The 18789-nt window shown below is 41.4% G+C and overlaps 1 protein-coding gene across 1 annotated transcript in view; it reads left to right on the top strand.

Moving 5' to 3' along the window:
- Positions 1-18270, top strand: part of GHR (growth hormone receptor) — a 191698-nt gene extending 173428 nt beyond the window's left edge. The window contains exons 3-9 of the mRNA XM_030567486.1: positions 785-914; positions 2654-2814; positions 3472-3650; positions 10626-10791; positions 14102-14192; positions 16335-16404; positions 16678-18270. Coding sequence (XP_030423346.1) covers positions 785-914; positions 2654-2814; positions 3472-3650; positions 10626-10791; positions 14102-14192; positions 16335-16404; positions 16678-17643 — 1763 coding nt within the window. The 3' untranslated portion in view covers positions 17644-18270. The remainder of the gene's footprint in view (positions 1-784; positions 915-2653; positions 2815-3471; positions 3651-10625; positions 10792-14101; positions 14193-16334; positions 16405-16677) is intronic.
- Positions 18271-18789: the final 519 nt, after the last annotated feature.

Raw genomic sequence — 18789 nt, 5'->3', positions numbered from 1 at the left:
TCATATTCTCTCTTAAAAACTAAAAGCTTCTGGTTGTCTATTTAAAAGGTTTTTATAAAAATGACAGAGACAAGTGATAATGCAGAACAAATCAAAAAAAGAACACATACATAAGAAACAATGGACAACAACATGTTCTAAAAAATAAAGTGATCTTAGGAAAAGATATTTTCTGCAACAGGAAATGCATTTTCGGTGAATTTTCTGTTCCTTGAAAATACTTCATCTTGCTTTAATGACTGTTGTTACCACGGGACTCCTACACCATTCAGTGTCCAGGCTGGATAGTGAATGAAGCTCACTAGACTCAGGTAGGAAAGTCTGGCAGTAATATCCAGGCCTCATTGAAGTTAATAACAAAAGTCCCATTGACTGTAAGGGGACAGAATTTCACCCTGGATCCTATTTCAAACACTCTGTAGTTTGACCATGTTAGATCAGAGCTTTTGATTTGGCCCATTATCAGTATCTGCATCACTTGCAAAACATTTATATGAATTTGTGTTTGGATGGTGAACACTCTCATAATATAAGAGGTGTTTGGATCTGAAGTTGTGTTCTGCTCACATTCTAGTAAGTACCTTGCTGTGTTTACAAACAATTCAGGGAGGGAGGGGAGAGTCATCCATGTCTATTGGTAACAATAATAGGAATATGCTATGGGTTTGGTTTTTTTCCTCAAGATAGTGGTTGTTAAAGTGGAGCCCAGGATTTCAGCACTGTATTTGTCTTGTTTTACGTTTTTGTTTAATTTCTTTCTTTTCCTTCCCATTTTTCATTACAGTTATTTTGGGATGGCCACAAATCATCAAGTGCAGATCACCTGAACAGGAGACATTTTCATGTCATTGGACAGATAAGGATTTTCACAACCTCACTACTCCAGAAACAGTACAACTGTTTTATATGAGAAGGTAAAGTGTGTGCAATTTGAAATGCCTCACAGTCATTGCATTGCTCATTAAAATGCAATGCAATTCATTTCATGTCATGCAAACAGGCTAAGGTGACACAGTTTAAGTGAATGTTTTTGAAACCAAAGATGTCTGTTATTTGTCAAGCATAATGCAATGACTAATATGGATTGGGAAAGAATTGGTTAAACACCGAAGGAAACAGTCTTAGTAGAAATAGGCCCAAGGTGCAGAATCTGGAATTTGAACACCCCACAGTTTGAGGAAGAGATTTCGGATATGGGGTTTTCGTTTGTTCCCCTGTGAACCTAACAGACAGCTATGAAACTAAAGGCACGTTTTTGAACCTTACCAAGTTTGAGTTGTGTTCACATCTGAGGGTTTGCTTCAGGCCCATCTAAAATTCTGGTTCAAGCTTTAGTAGAAGCCTTCTAAATCAACTACTAGCTTGAACTCCTTTGAATCCTAAATGCTCAAGGATGCCACTCTTCCATCTAATGTAAACTCTGTGTGTCTTTAGCTGTAATGCATGAGCTATAAGAGGGGTCGGCATCCTATGGCACGCATGCCAAAGATGGCACGCGAGCCGATTTTTAATGGCACGCTGCTGCCTGCTGGGACTCCAGCCCAGCCCAGCCTGCTCTTCCCCACCCTCCCTCTCCCCTGCAGGGGCAGGGAGCAAGGGACAGAAGCTTGGTCCTGCCGGCTCCCCTGGCTCTTCCCATAGTGTGCTGGGTTCCTGCCCCTCGGCCTCTCTGTCCCTCCCTCCTTGCCGGCCAATCAGCTGATGGCCCTTGCGAGGGAGGGGGTCAGGAAGGAGCAGAGTCAGTGCTCACTGCTCCCAGCAGAGGCAGAGAAGAAGCAGAAGCAGAGGCAGGGCCTTGGGGAAGGGTGGGGGATGGAATAGGGGCATATCTCCTCCAGCCTTATGCCCTGACCCGCTCTCTCACACACACACACACACTCTCTCTCTCTGCTCTGACCCCCACACCAGGGGTAGGCAACCTATTGCACACGTGTCGAAGGCGACACGTGAGCTGATTTTCAGTGGCACTCACACTGCCTAGGTCCTGGCCACCAGTCTGGGGGCTCTGCATTTTAATTTAATTTTTAAAATCTTTTTTACTTTACATACAACAATAGTTTAGTTATATATTGTAGACTTATAGAAAGAAACCTTCTAAAAACATTAAAATGTATTACTGGCACACGAAACCTTAAATTAGAGTGAATAAATGAAGACTCGGCACACCACTTCTGAAAGGTTGCCGACCCTTGCCCCACACACACACGCATCCAGCCCTGAGCCCTAACCCCCACACACACACCCCTCCCTCCCTCTGCCCTGAGCCCTGTACCCCCCTCATACACACCCAGCCCTCTACTTGACTCCTTCACCACCACCACCCCACAACCCCAGCCCTGACACCTGCACTCCCCTCACATGCCCCCAGCCATCTGCCCTGACTCTTGCAAACCCCCTCCAACATACCCAGGCCCGTGATTGATAAAGGCTGTTTAATACTTTCCAGCATAACAATATTATCTAACAGCCTCTTTGGGAATTTCAACAAAGCCCATAAAAATAGCCACATGATCATATACTCATGGCTTCAGGTAGCTTTGGGTAATTTATTATAAAACATAATCAATACAGACATGATTGCTCATTTCCACTTCTATACTAGCTGTGACGTAACACTAGCCACATTGTAATATATATTTTGTGGTAATTCTAGGAATGATGAAGAATGGAAAGAATGTCCCGATTATGTAACTGCTGGAGAAAATAGCTGTTATTTTAACACATCGTACACTTCTATTTGGATAACTTATTGTGTTAAGCTTATCAACAAAGATGACATATTAGATGAAAAATGCTTCAGTGTTGATGAAATAGGTACATTTCCATTATATATTTTTCACTGCTTTATTTTTATAATATGATACATATAATCAAATGCATTGGCTTGGTTACCATTTTTTTTCCATTAATTTGGGAGTTATATATTTAAATTCACACTGCGGTAAAGAATAATCTTTTAAAAGTAGATGGTCTAAAGCTTAAAAGTACAACCTAGGAAAATGTTCCAATATAGGGAAAACTCCTATGGATTTCAATTAATTTGGAATGAGGGAGGAATTATGAGCAAAATGTTATTAGTTAGGAGTTCAGGGAAAGTTTTGGGCCCAGAGTTTCAAAATTCTGAAACGTAGATACCTGGTTTTCCTAAATTCCTATGTAATCTTAGGGTGAAATCCTGGTCCTATTAAAGCTAGCAGAAGTTTTGCCATTGACATTAATGAGGCCAGGAGTTTTGCCTGCATCAGAGTTGTGGGATGGGCCCTCTGAGATTTAGGTGCAAAATGTCTGCCTCAAATGAAAATATAACACCTATTATCAAATCTTCAGTAATGTAGATAATAATTGTAGGTTGAGACTGTACTTACTGTGTGTGTGGTTCAAATACTTTTTTAATCGTGAACAGTGTTTAGCAAGAATAGTGATTTCAGACTGAAAACTGTTTTCTTTCCAACACACTGTTTAAATAAAAAGTACAACCTGATCCTCCTGTCGGCCTCAACTGGACTCTACTGAATACCAGCCTGACGGGGATCCATGCAGACATCCAAGTGAGATGGGATCCACCGCCATCAGCCGACGTTCAGAAGGGATGGATTACGCTGGAGTATGAACTGCAGTACAAAGACGTCAATGAGACGAAATGGAGGGAGGTATGAAGGAAATGTTTATATATAAACAATTGTAATGTACTAAGAGCTCACTTGTGCCTGGTTCTGGAAGGAATCTTTTCCTCTCCCCCCTTGTGTTGCCTTGGGGCAACAAGTGAGTGCTTCCTTTTGTGTAGAACAGGCAATGCTCCTTACTAGCAGTAGCCACCTGAAAGAGGGCAGGGTGATGGTAGGGCCTTTGCCATGCTCGCAGTCTACACTGGCAAAGCATGGAGGAGAACATGTGCTGCACTAGTTGTAAGGGTAGTGATAGGGTGCCGCTGCATTGTGCGTTCTCCAGAATTCTTTCTTGAAGCTCTAGATGCAGCATACTCCCTCCCTGGTGTTGACAATGACTCTGTAGCCACAATCCGTTCCTATAACGTTTATGCTGCTAATATGAAGAAAGGAAATACCTATATAATTAGATAATATGCCCTAAACCTTTAACAAACAATGTAACTATTTCTCTACAGCCTGTAGGTAGGCCAACCTTGGTTGTGATCTTGTAAGATCTCATAAGTGAAGTACTATTGGGCTTGGTCAGCACTTGAATGGGAGATCTCCAAAGAAAACCCAGATACCATTGGGGATGTAGCAGGTTTCGCACTTCTCTCTAAGCCTGTGCTAAATTGCACAATCTGTTGTTGGAGGTCCAGCCTTTCAGATAAGGCATAAAACCAAGCCCCTGGTCACTTGGGTGGTTGATAAACATTTTGGGCCATGTTTTAGAAGAGGTGTTTGATCCTGACATAATGACCAAATTCCAGTTTGACAAATTATGTTTTTTCTACTTAGATTAGAGAAATTAATCTTCACTTTCCCTCCTCAGTCCTACTGAGTGGAGTTGTCAGTGCAGGCTGGCTGCTGCTTCCGCCCCCAAAAGTGGTTACATCTTAGTGATGGATGAAGTGGTAATAGGCTCATATGATAATAACAGACTTTTGAGATCCTCGTGGATAAATTTAAAGTATGGTTATTATCAGTGATCTCAGATTTTACTGTAATAAAATAATCTATTTCCTAAATTTTAGCTGTTTTTAAAAAAGTTGTTGTTCTATCTTTTTATTTTTTGGCACAACAATGTTAGTTTGATGCCAGGATTTCAGATTTTCAGGTTAGTCTGTGAAATTTCTGGGTTTTATACATTTGAGTTAACCCTTTAAAATGACTTACATTTTAAATCTACTTCTGAATGCACTTCTGTGGAAAATTCTTGTAATTATGCATTGATTTAAAAGAGCATTTGTAATACTTCTAGTATTCATTTTATGTTTTCCATTATTTCCATTGCACATTTAGAATCTTGAAAATAGAGTTTTGAATCCTTACCATCTGCATCCTCTTCCATTTGGCAAATGCCCTTTGTTTCAAATAGAACTTAATCACTTTGGCTTTTTTCTAAGACACTATCAAATTAAAATTCAGATTTAAAAAAAAAATCTGATCTTTTCTGTCACAGACTGTAGCATGGTGCAGACTCACCCCTGCGGCACCTCCTGCTGGTCCTCCTCAGGAATTAGCTCTTTGACCCAGGAGCACCCTCTGCAGGCTGGTGATCCGCTTGCCATTGGCCTCCATGTCCCTTGCAGGACCCCGGTGCCCTTTTAACTGGAGTGCTGCCCCCTGGCAGTACCCCACCAATCTGGGTCTCCCCTCCTTGGGGAATCCCCAACCCACTATCCCCACTTCACCTCAGTTTTGGCTACTGCCCAGTCTCCTGCTTACCCCTATTCACTGAGGCAGACTGCAGTATCAGCCACTCATCATAGGCAAAGGGGTCTGGACTGGCTGCCTTTACCCACCCTCTGGCTGCCCCTCCGCAAGCCCAGTACCTAGGTGGGCCTAGAACTAGGCCCTGCAGCCTGGGAAGTTGCTGGCCTAGGGCTTCCCAGCTCCTAAGGCCTTTCCCCAGCCCTGCCTCAGTCTGAGTCCCCTGGGTGAGTTCTCCAGCAGCCAGGCCTGTCTCCCTCTCCAGTCAGAGAGAGAGACTGCTGCTTCTAGCTTCCCTAGCCTTCTTATAAGGCTCTGTTGCTCAGTTTGGGGCATGACCCCAGCTGCAGCCACTTGCCCCAATCAGCCAGGGTTTTACCTTGCCCAGCCCGAGCCCCCTGCAGAGCTTTTCCAACCCCTCCAGGGCCGGAGCAGGTGCTCACCCCGCTACACAGACAATATTGTAGCATTTTGAAACTGAAAGAAATTTGAATCAGACTCTTCTTGTATTTTTCTCATTTCGGACAATGAAAATGTAATAGTTGTTTTCACTTCATTTTATAATCAGTGTCTGCTGAGTTTAAGTTCAGATTCTCGTGTGTTAGCACAATGCTACATTGTTACATTTCAAAGACTTAAAAGAAATGTGTTTAAAAGGTTTCCAGGGAATTATATAGTTTTCAAAAACTGAAATATTAACTATTGTTACTTGGTTTTATAAACAGTTATATTTATTACATTTTTATTTTGGGCCAAATTATCCCTTGCATTATCCCTTTAAGAACAACTTAAAGATCACCTGCGAAATTTTTGAGGAAGATTTTCAAATACATGGCATTTCAAATAACTACCATTTGTGCCTTGGAAAATTTTTCCTTCTTTGTCTTTTTCTAAGAACCTCTAGTTGTTAGTATATATATTTTCAATTTTCCCCAGTACATGTTAAAAAAAACAATTTGACTTGTCTTTTATATGCGCTTGAAGTCAGCTGTTTGGCGGCACTTAGGATTTTCTGGGAGGGAGGGAGAGGAGTGGAGACATAACGCTTTCCCGCTCCTCCCCCTCCCTCCCAGAAAGTCCTAAGTGTCTCCAAACAGCTGATCAGCAGTGGGGGAAGCTCTGGGAGGGAGAGGGAGGAGGCGGGAGAAGCAGAACTTGTGCAATGCTCCCTGGTAAAGTCACTTCCGCAGAATCTTACAAGCAGGCAGCCAAAGGACGTTATAAGGGAGCACTGCACAACTTTAAATGAGCATGTTCCCTAATTGGGCAAGGACATAACATTGAAACAACGTTAAGGGGGACAACATTAAATGAGGAGTTACTGTATTTCATCCATTGCTTTCTTCATTCTGTTCAGCATAAGGATTCCCAGTACTTTGCCTAGGATTAATAGCAGTACAATGCCTCTCCCGTTCATGCACTCAGATCACCCTTTATTTTTGGCAATGCCATGGTGATGCCATCTTTCCAGTCTTGCAGCACTTGTTTTTTCACTCATATTTTATTAGTTTTCCTCAGTCAGAATTTCACCTCTCTCTTCAGTACCTCAGCTTCAGTTCTGTCAGTGCTGGGAGCTTTCCCCTGTTTGAGGCCTTTCTTTGATAGCAACTTTAATTTCATCGGGCTTTGTTGGTCCTTCTTCTATTTCTAACTTAGCATTGATATTTCTCTTGAACCTGTGCATGATCGTCAGCTCTGGACAGTTTAATATGGAATGGAAATATTCTTTCTATTGTCTAGCTTCTGTCTGTGATCATCCCTGAGCTGGTTCTTCCTGAGAGGTTTTCATTATTCCGTAGAGTTGCTTGATGTCTGCACTCTGTAGTGCTGCTTATGCCTCTGCAGCTTTCTGAATCCTGGCATTTCCATCTTGCCTGAATATCTTTTATTTCTTTGTCTTCTACTCTGTATCTTGCATCCACTTCTAAAAGTTCAGTCTGCAACTCTTCCTTTTTTTGCCTTCAGAACTTCCTTCTCGCTCCTCAGTCACTTCCTTTGTTACAGAGGTAATGCATGATTCTTTCTTCTGCCCTGTTCAGAGGCCCACTACTACCTGTGCTATCTCAACTGCCTTCATTTGCTTTCCAGACTTTTGGAAAACACTGGATCAGTTGCTAAGTGCAATCTGGAATCTGCTGTGTGTGTGTCTGTCCCTGAACTTATCGACTGCTATAACACTCTTTTTGTCTGTCTCCGTGATCTTTTTGAGTTTGTTATAACATGTCCAGTAAAATATAATGATCTGAGCCAACATCTGCTCCCCTGCTGACTCTGACATCCCTCAAAGAAGATGCCCATCTCTTAGCTATATACACATGATCTGTCTCCTTGACAGTCACATTGTTTGGTGATCTCCATGTTAGCTTGGGAATCCTCTTTTGTTGGAAGAGACTGCCTCCTATCATTAGGGTGTTTGGCCATAGAGATTCAAAAGCCGTTCACCATTATAAGTTAGGATGCCTTCTGCTGCTGTGCCCATGACTCCTTCCCAGCCAGTAGAGTTGTTTCCAATTTGTGCATTTAAGCCATCTATCATATTCTTGATCATGGCATCAAGTTAAAAGGCCAGAGTAGTGATTAGCAATGGAAGGTTAAACAAAAGAAGTGACTCTTGAAAGGTGTAAGTCTTCTGTAGGCTAGGGTGACCAGAGACCAAGTGAGAAAAATTGGGACAGAGTGGGGGGTAATAGGAGCCTATATAAGAAAAAGCTTCAAATATTGGGACTGTCCCTATAAAATCAGGGCATCTGGTCACCCTACCGTAGGCTGCTCTGTACAGAAAACTGGAGCAAACAATGTAATCCATTGACTTGTAGTTCTGAATAGGGCTGCCAATTAATCGCAGTTTTAATCACACTGTTAAACAATAATAGAATACCAATTTAAATTTATTGTAAATATTTTGGATGTTTTTTTACATTTTCAGATATATTGATTTCAATTACAAGACAGAATACAAAGTGTACAGTGCTCACTTTATATTATTTATTATTACAAATATTTGCGCTGTAAAAAAGATGAACAAAAGAAATAGTATTTTTCAGTTCACCTCTTAAGTGCTGTAGTGCACTCTCTTTATCGTGAAAGTGCAACTTATAAATGTAGAATTTTTTTTACATAACTGCACTGAAAAACAAAACAATGTAAAACTTTAGCACCTACATATCTACTCAGTCCTACAGCCAGTCGCTAAGACAAACAAGTTTATTTACATTTATGGGAGACAATGCTATCCTCTTCTTATTTACAATGTCACCTGAAAGTGAGAACAGGCATTTGCATAGCACTGTTGTAGCCGGCTTTGCAAGGTATTTACGTGCCAGATATGCTGAACATTCATATGCCCCTTCATGCTTTGACCACCATTCCAGAGGACATGCTTCCATGCTGAATTTAAATTTGTATTCTGTTATTGTTTAACAGTGTGATTAAAACTGTGCAAAGGAAGATAGATGGTATTGCTGCTGCCTAGCCTTCCCTGTTAAATTTCTGCTGGAGAAGGCCAGCTTTACATTATGATCAAGCTTTCATAGTATCCTTTCCTTGTGAGTCTGTTAAGGGAATGGGTTCAATCAGTGCATCCTCCAGCTGCCCAGGGCAGCATTACTCATATTTGAGGTTACATTGGCCCCTTGGGGCTCCAGCACTATAGAGGTTATGACTACTTTTTGACACTACAACCTTCCTGTGTCTGGTAGACTTTTCACCATTAGGGACCTACTCCGAGGTGTACCTCAGTAAAAGAAAAGGCCCTAAGCCATAGTGTGAAAATCCAGTGTGTTTCATTGTTTCTGGATTTATACAACTACAGTATGAAACAAGCAAGCTAAGCTAGTTTTGGATTGTGTTCTTCCTTAGCTGCCTTCCAGACAGATTGCCTTTACATGCTAAGAGTCAGTGAGACATAATGCCATGGTTCTCTCAGCTACTTCCTGTGGACCACAGGGGACAGGAAGGAGCCTCTCCTCTCCCAACAGCGTAATTCCTGACTGCTTTGTTCTCAAGATATTTCAGCCTATAGATTTACTTGTGGTCCAAAGACCACAGTCTCATAACCGCAGAGAGAATGTGTTTTAAAGTACACATTAGGCAAACACAGTGCTTATTTAGATTGCACAGTTCAAGTACAAACTTATTCCAAATCTGTGGGATCATGAATTCTGTCTTGTCCAAATGATTTCAGGCTAATCTATTCCACTCTGTCTGGCTTTCTGACTCTCATTCACTCTTGCCAATAATAGTACGGGCTTCTGCAAACATAAATTCAACATAACTCCCACCAGAGGGAATTGTATTTAGAGCACATTTTCATTATTTTTTTGTGTACTCTGATGCTGGAGCTGGAAATAGATTGTATAAGGGAAGAAGACTGGTCTAAGGAAGGGAGGTGTTCAGTCACTATGGAATGGGGCCTGTGTACATAGGTAGGTACCAAGGCATGTAGATCTATGGTTAATATTTATATATAAGGGTCTCAATTCCTGAAATCTGTTCCCACTCTTCATATGTTACCATCACATTTTATTCGCACTGTGATTTTGGGGGGGAGGGGTTTACACAATATTCCTAAAATGAGTAAGTTTATAAGATGTGCAGTGAGTTTGGTGTTTGTGCACAGAAAAGAGTTTAAATAATTTTTAGTTCATAAGAAGGATCAAACAAGAAGCAATGGGCTTAAACTGCAGCAAGGGAGGTTTAGGTTAGACATTAGGAAAAAGTTCCTAACTGTCAGGGTGGTTAAACACTGGAATGGGAGATTCCACTGCCTAGGGAGGTTGTGGAATCTCCATCTCTGGAGATAGTTAAGTGTAGGTTAGATAAATATCTACTAGGGATGATCTAGACAGTATTTGGTCCTGCCTTGAGGGCAGGGGACTGGACTCGATGACCTCTCGAGGTCCATCCAGTCCTAGAATCTATGAATCTATGAACTGTGCTGAAGTGTGGACTCTAGAGCATAGTATTATCCAGGATGGGGTTTAGGAAGTATACCTAATCCTGCCTCATCGTAGATGCCCTCTTAAGGACTTGATGCCCTCTTAAGGTCCTTTACAGCCACGCCTCTCTAATTCCAATATGTCCTGTTTTTAACAAGACAGTTTTCATTGGGAAGTTAGCAGAATAGTGTTGGAACAATAAAAGGACTTGCAGCTTGACATATACCCGCTATACCTCTGAACAGTAAACAGAAAAGTTCCATGTAAGTAAAAATGTCTGCAAATGTTTGTATTTGTCAACTAAGTATCAGTCATTTTGTCTTTGTAGTTGGAGCCCAGGCTCGCAACAGTAGTTCCATTGTACTCGTTGAAGTTGGGAAGAGACTATGAGATTCGAGTCCGATCGAGACAACGTGCTTCTGAAAAATTTGGGGAGTTCAGTGAAGCCCTTTATGTGTCTCTTTCTTCAATTAGCTCCGTTCTGTGTAATGAAGGTAAGTGAGGAAGAACAACTCTGCAAAGAAGCATCATTCTAAACAGTGCCCTGCTTTCCTTGCTTCCTGTCCTTAGTGTTTAGTACCAGAATACACTAGAAACTCAGATGACTGCAATAAAAAGCACTTGGTGAGACTGGCCCTCTGGCACAGCAGAAGATCCTTGCATTGTGGAAGGACAGATTCAGCAGGACAGGATCCTTGCATACAGGAAGGACAGATTCAGCAACAAACTCAATGAGGCTTTTTCCCAACTTTGCGGAGATAAAAGTAATTTGAGGATCATTAATGAGTTCTGTAGTTCATGCCAAACACACTTAGATAAGGACAATTAGACTGTGAAAGCAGTTAGCTTTCCTCCTGGCCTGCCAGAGATGGCGAGGGATAGTAACTTTCTGAGGGTATGTCTACATCTACAATTTTGCAGCGCTGGTTGTTACAGCTGTATTAGTACAGCTGTATAGGGCCAGCGCTGCAGAGTGGCCACACTTACAGCAACCAGCGCTGCAAGTGGTGTTAGATGTGGCCACACTGCAGCGCTGTTGGGCGGCTTCAAGGGGGGTTCGGGGAACGGGAGAGCAAACCGGGGAAGGAGACCAGCTTCGCCGCGGTTTGCTCTCGCATTCCCCGAACCCCCCTGCAAACCGCAGGGAAGGAGACCTGCTTGCTCGGGGATTCGGGGAACGCGAGAGCAAACCGCAGGGAAGGAGACCTGCTTGCACGGAGGTTCGGGGAACGCGAGAGCAAACCGGGGAAGGAGACCAGCTTCGCCGCGGTTTGCTCTCGCGTTCCCCGAACCCCCCTGCAAACCGCAGGGAAGGAGACCTGCTTGCTCAGGGATTCGGGGAACGCGAGAGCAAACCGCAGGGAAGGAGACCTGCTTGCACGGAGATTCGGGGAACGCGAGAGCAAACTGGGGAAGGAGACCAGCTTCGCCGCAGTTTGCTCTCGCGTTCCCCAAACACCCCTGCAAACCGCAGGGAAGGAGACCTGCTTGCACGGGGGTTCGGGGAACGCGAGAGCAAACCAGGAAAGGAGACCAGCTTCGCCGCGGTTTGCTCTCGCGTTCCCCGAACCCCCCTGCAAACCGGGGAAGGAGACCTGCTTGATTACCAGACGCTTCCTCAGGTATGCTGGGATACCTGCTTATTCCACGGAGGTCAAGAAAAGCGCTGGGTAAGTGTCTACACTTGATTACCAGCGCTGGATCACCAGCGCTGGATCCTCTACACCCGAGACAAAACGGGAGTACGGCCAGCGCTGCAAACGGAGTTGCAGCGCTGGTGATGCCCTGCAGATGTGTACACCTCCTAAGTTGCAGCGCTGTAACCCCCTCACCAGCGCTGCAACTTTGTGATGTAGACAAGCCCTGACTCCTGTTCCTCTACCCATTTTTAAAAAGAGCTTTAGAAAAAGAACAGCTGATATGAGCCTTCCCATTTATTTTTATCTAAAAAAAAGGAACTGATCATTCTGAAACATGGTTGGGCCTGACCTGCAAATTTACCAACTCAAAACTTGGTATCATTGGCAAATTTATTTAGTTCTGTTTTACTCTTTTTTCCAGATCACTAGTAGAGATATAAAATAAAACTGGACCAAAAAATGATCCCTGCAAAATCCTACTAGACACTTCTTCTCCACTGTTTATATTGCCAGTTTTTATGGACATTTTAGCTGGTGTTCAGTCCATATGGTACTGTTCTTCCTACCCATGTCAATTCAAATTAAATTTTCAAGTAAGATTTTGTGGAAACAGAATGACAAAATACCTTAATAAAGTCCAAATACTCTGTGCTTGCTGGGTTCCCTTCATCCTTAAAGCCCTGATTCTGGAAGCTGAGTCATATGGGTGCACCTGTACCTCTGACTTCAGTGCTGATCTGAGTTCTGTATTTGGCATTTCTCAGTTTTGGAGCATAAAGTTAGATTTGAAATTTTTTGCCTTAAAGTTAGGCACTTAAATCCTTGTGTAGGCACCTAATTTCTTAAAGATTCTGCACATCCACAAATCCCATTGACTTCAGTGGGACTTTCAAATGGGGCCTGTTATTTATGTATCTCCATATGGATTTAGGTGCCTAATTTCAAGCATGCAAGCTTGAAAATTTGGCCTAAGCATCAAAAAGCTGAGCTGTTAACTGAATGGGAAAAATGGTCTCTGAAAATATTTTTTATATTTACGTTCTTACAGTTTTAAAGCTCCTTGTTCAATCCTTCTTGGCTAGAAAAATGAGTGAGGCCTAAAGTTAAAACAAAGAATCAGGACTCTTAAGGGCTGCAGCCAGAACAGATTTCCATATGTATTCCTATTTGTTAACCCTTTACAGTCACAGCTTCAGTAGAATGAGAGTGCCATTATTTAAGAAGAATGTTTCACTTATCAGCATGGTTTCCCATTTCTATCATACCACACATGTTAAGTTCTCTCCTTGCATGTACTAGGCTGCAAGGCAGGGGGGAAAAGGAGGAAAAAGCCATCAACCTTTGTACAACTGATACTGCTCAAAACATAAGTGACCAGCCTGGCCTTATAGAGAGGTGCATGCTGGCTGTTGCATCATGTTATGCTGTTGGGTGATTGCCTGGCCGAAAGGGCATGGTTTGCTCAGAAAGGAGGATGGCTTACCTTTTGTCTAGCAAAGGCATCTGCTACCAGTAATGAGCACTCTTCTCTTGCTTAGAGGAGCAGTAAAATACACCTTGTGGCAAGATTTGCTGGCTGTACTACCACTGTTAGGCCCTGAGAAGGCAGATTATTTCCTTCCGTGCATGCATCTGTCTCCTTCTTAGGCTATGTCTATGCTATAGCTTATGTCAGCATAATTTATGTTGCTGTGTGGGAGAAGTGAATAAATCACCTCTGAGCAATATAAGTTACACCAGCAAAGCTGCTGCAACTCGCGGGGGCTGGAGCAGTTAAGCCGACAGGAAAGTTCTCTCCCATTAACGTACAGCAGCTACAATACAGAGCTTACAGCAGCACGGCTGTAAACTGTCTAGTGTAGCTATGCCCTTCATGTAAGTGCTTCTGCCCATGCTACCTTTGCCAGGATTTGGTTCTATAATAGAAAACTTCATCTTGTTTTTGAGGTGTCGAATTGTACTCATAAAACGCAATATTAAAATGGTTGATATTGGAAGGACACTTTTTTACTTGTTTTTTGTGCAGAATTTTTAGTTGAGTGACCAAAGGTCCCATAGAATACATAACTTGTGGAATCCTTTGAGACTGAAGGGAAAGTTAAGTGTAAGGTCACAGCATAGCCTTGCAGATTCCTGCCAATGTGATTTTGTTATGTTATTTCAGAAATCCAGTTTCCATGGCTCTTGGTTATCGTCTTTGGAACATTTGGGCTGATAGTGGTGATGTTCTTAATTCTGTTCTCTAAACACCGAAGGTAAGTGTGCTTCCTCTGTTCATTTTTCTTTAGCAGTTGTTTGGCATGGTCCATTATGTCATCAAATCACACATTTGTCCTGCCCTTTCAGTAAAGTCTACTGACTCTTACGTTGCATGTTGAGTTGTCAATCAGCATCCAAATTTGCTGTGAGGAGCTTGGTGTTCGTAGATGTTAAAAAAATTCTGTAGTAGCAGCCAAATGATAGTTATCTAATTTAAATCCTTCCAGAGATACAGCTGACTAAAAAAAACAACCACCACCACCTATAAGTGCTTTGTCTTGTCTGTTACAGTTACAGGCAAGATAATTATAAGATGAGGCAATCCATTCTCAGCTCTGCCGTGGCTTGTGGAATAGAAAAAATTCTGAATTGTGAGGTGCATTTTTAAAAAATGATCAGGTTTTAGCAGACTTACATTGAAGAAAAAAAAAGAGGGGGGGAAATAATTTATTTCTTGAGATTTTTCAGTGATGCGACTTCATACTGAAGCTGAACTTTTTATTTGTCCCTGAACAATGGAACCTGTCCCTGTGAGGTTTATATGTAAAACAACTGAATTGTAGACATTTATTTTAAAAGTTTTTTACACCATTTTCAGGAAAAAGCAAATCCCATATACTGGCAGTACATGGAACTCATTGGTTTTATTGAACTTCTGCTGAGTAGTCTCACATATTGATGGCTCCTACTCTTTCCAGGCTGCAGATGTCATGTCCTTGCTACTCATAACTAGAACTGGGAAATTTCTCAACAGAGGGATGGGACATCTAAATCACATGGTATTATTTCTCATGCATGGTTGGATGACTGAAACTTTTTATAAACAGCAGGAGAAAAAGAAAAAAAGTTCATGATGACCATGGCTAAAAAGGACATAAATACTGATGAAGTGAACTCAAGGCTCTCATTTAAATGTGTGTTTGTGGACATCTTTTATAGACTTCACTCAGCTCAGTTGGTACCTCAGCACCCTCCTAGGCTAAGAAGCAAGGGCATAATCAAGAGTAACTTATTTAAAGTATTCCTGTAAATTCCCCCCAACACACACACGCACAACCCCCCAATGGTCTTGCATATGTACATTTATATGTAGACTAAAGTGTTTTTCACATGCCAAGAGGAGCAAAATTCAGCACAAGGCCCACAAGATGAATCCACCAGTTTTAAAAAGTCATTAAAGCTCTGGAACTAGTTCTGTGATACAGTAGCCCTGAAGCAGAAACTTTGGAAAAAAATATGTGGCGTGGGAGCCAGTAGTCCATCAGTTTACTGGTCTATTGGACAAAAAACTAGATACATTATAAAAGGAAAGCAGGATTTGCCTTTCGCCAACAGGTTTACCATATCCATGAAAGAGGGGAAGGAACCAGAGAGGAGGAAGTGTGTATGCCCACAGTTAATGTAAAGCCTAGCTTTTCACAAAACACAGGAAATAGCTGAAGATCAGTTCTTTTTCACATAGGCTAAAATGCACCACTGTGTAGAGTACCACACAAGGCCTACAAACATTTCAGTATGCACAGAGAGCATGGTGGCCCTCTGCCCATTATGATTATCTCCAGTGGATGGTCTGAATTTACAAACACAATCCATTTAAAATTTTGCTTTCATTAATCTGCAGGTTGTGTTTAGCATGCTTGAAATACCTTCCCTCCCTTTCACTACCTAACCCTTCCCATTCCTCTGTTTACTACTTACTGGACTTCTCCAAGAACCTCTTTTCCCTGAAGATGCATAGGGAAAGTCGTTTGGCATGTTGAGTAATCCATGCTGACTCATAAGGTTTTTTTTTTGTAAATTATACAAGAGGGACCATCCATGGGACTTTCCTGGAATTTACTGAAGAGCTGACTAGTGGAGTGTAAACTATGAAGACCTGTATCCAAAATGTGTGTGATCTGGACATAAATGTACTTGACTTTAACAAGCCAGATTTCAGAAAACCTATTTCTTATTGGAAATGAGACTAGTAAACAGCATTTTTTTTCTTTAACATTTTTAAATTGAGTCCATCACACGGTAGTCTTGTAATAAATAAGAAATAAAGCTCTGGAATGCCAACATCTTATTTCTCTGTGTGCCAAAAAAAGTAACAGTTTAAATTATTTGGAATTAAAAACTAATTTTTATTTTTCAAGGTTAAAAATGCTGATTCTTCCTCCAGTTCCAGCTCCAAAGATTAAAGGGATTGATCCAGACCTCTTGAAGGTAATTTTATACTGTGCAATGTAATTCTGCAGAGTGGGCATCAGTTCAGTGATGATACTTGAAAAAAAGCTTTCCCCTGAGCTGGATTTTGCAGGAAAACTATCAGATAGGTGTTTCATGCTGGGAGAGATGCCAGAGTATTTAACATAATACACCACGCAGCTGCTACCATTGCAACAGTTACTTTTCCTTGAACGAATGTGTTACATACGAAAGCATAACCATTCTTGACTATTTCCTTTATAACATATACATTTTGGTTTTGCTCTGTAGAAAGGAAAGCTAGACGAAGTGAATTCCATCTTAGCCAGCCACGACAGCTACAAGCCACAGCTGTATAACGACGACTCCTGGGTGGAGTTTATCGAACTGGATATAGATGACCCCGATGAGAAGACAGACGGATTGGACACTGACAGACTCCTGGGTGATGACCATTGTAAGTCTCTCAACTGTCTTGGAGTGAAAGATGATGATTCTGGACGTGCCAGCTGCTGTGAACCGGATATTCCAGAGACTGACTTCAGTGCTAGTGACACATGTGATGGCACCTCAGATATTGATCAGTCCAAAAAGAGAAGTGAAAAGGAAGAAGATCTCTTGTGCCTTGATCAAAAAGATAATGATGAGTCACATGCTAGTCCTGCTGACCCAGGTCCCCGGAAACCTAATACTAATATTCAGTCAAAGCCACCTTTTGCTGAGAGTATTGAATCAACTTGCCCACCTGTCCGTACACAGCTAAGCAACCAGAGTTCAGGAGCAAATACTGACTTTTATGCGCAAGTAAGTGACGTTACTCCAGCAGGAAGTGTTGTACTTTCACCGGGGCAAACAAGCAAGACAAGGAGAACACAATGTGAAGCCTACACGGAACCAGCTATACAATGTCAACCAAACTTCACCATGGACAATGCCTATTTCTGTGAAGCAGATGTGAAAAAATGCATCACTGCAACATCTCACGATGCGGTTGAGCCACATGTTCAGGAGCAGAGCTTTATCGAGGATGTTTACTTCACCACTGAGAGCCTTACCACTACTGCTGAGAATCCAGGTACAGCTGCAGTAGAAGCCTCAAATTCTGAAATACCTGTCCCAGACTATACCTCCATTCACATAGTACACTCTCCACAAGGCCTTGTACTCAATGCTACTGCGCTGCCTGTGCCAGACAAAGAATTTATGATATCATGTGGCTACATGAGCACAGACCAACTGAACAAAATCATGCCATAGCCTTTCTTTGATAATGTGCGTACAGTATGTATTTAATGGCATAGAGTTGGCTTGGGCTTAAATGCTTAAACCAAAACAATGTTTTAAACTTTTTTGTGGTTCTTACGCTTTTACCTGAAATGTCAAAACGTAAAACATTAAATCAAAATCGTCCCATTGTGTATTGTAAATATTATCTATGAATTGTCTCAAAAGACTCTAGTAGCAGTGACTGTCTTGTTGTTGTGGATATTGATTTTTGTGATACTAAGCATTGAATAACTATGTTTAATATACAGTAAATCATGCTTTTTGAAAGAGCTAATGTCAGGTGGTTTTTGAAGTTTGAGAATTTAATGCAAATCATATCACGTGCTGAGATCTTTATATCAGTAACTGGGAACTGAAAATATAAAATAGGTGGGAAAGCAAAAGTTGTTTGGTTAAATACATTTATTTTGAATTATATAAATTAATATTTTAATATTTTAGACAAAGGCATGGACATTTTATATTGTACTACGTATTGTAGTTTAAATATGATGATCCATTTAAGGAATGTATTGCTGCAATCTGATAAGAGCTTCTTCCTGCTTCAGTCATTGTGGGGCAGGGGGGAAGAATTAGTTTTTTACAAAGCCATTTTTATACCTCCAAAGAAACCTATAGAGAAATTAAAACTTGTAGGAACTCACATTATCTGATTATATTAATTTCTTACAGCAAGTGTAGAAAAGTATTAATACATTTAAGTTTTTCAGGAAACTTTGCAATGTACAATTTGAATCCATTCTTCACTGGATTCTGGTTAGTGCCAATAATACACATTTTATATAACAATAGAAATAACAGGTTTTTGTTTACCAAGATCTTTAAAGACTGACATTTTTATCAAATGGTTCTCAAGAATAAGCTCTGATGACTTGGCAGCTTTATTTCTTCACCTGGGAACAAATTCTGAAGTCCTCACTCAGACAAATCTGCTGTTGAAGTCACTAGTAGCTTTGCCTGAGAATTGAATAAAAGCTAAGTAAGGACTTCAGGATTTGGCCAACAGTGGATTTTTGAAGCTGAAACAAGCAAATGAAGTTAACAGAACAAAGGAGTTTGAGTGCAGTATTGTTCAACAGTGTGTTTTTCTTTTTCACAGCCTAACACAGAGAGAGA

This window comes from Gopherus evgoodei, chromosome 6 (genome assembly GCF_007399415.2).
Source record: "Gopherus evgoodei ecotype Sinaloan lineage chromosome 6, rGopEvg1_v1.p, whole genome shotgun sequence".
NCBI classification, from domain to species: domain Eukaryota; kingdom Metazoa; phylum Chordata; order Testudines; family Testudinidae; genus Gopherus; species Gopherus evgoodei.
The sequence above is the reverse complement of the archived record's forward strand: the minus strand, read 5'-3'. Positions and strand labels throughout refer to the sequence as shown.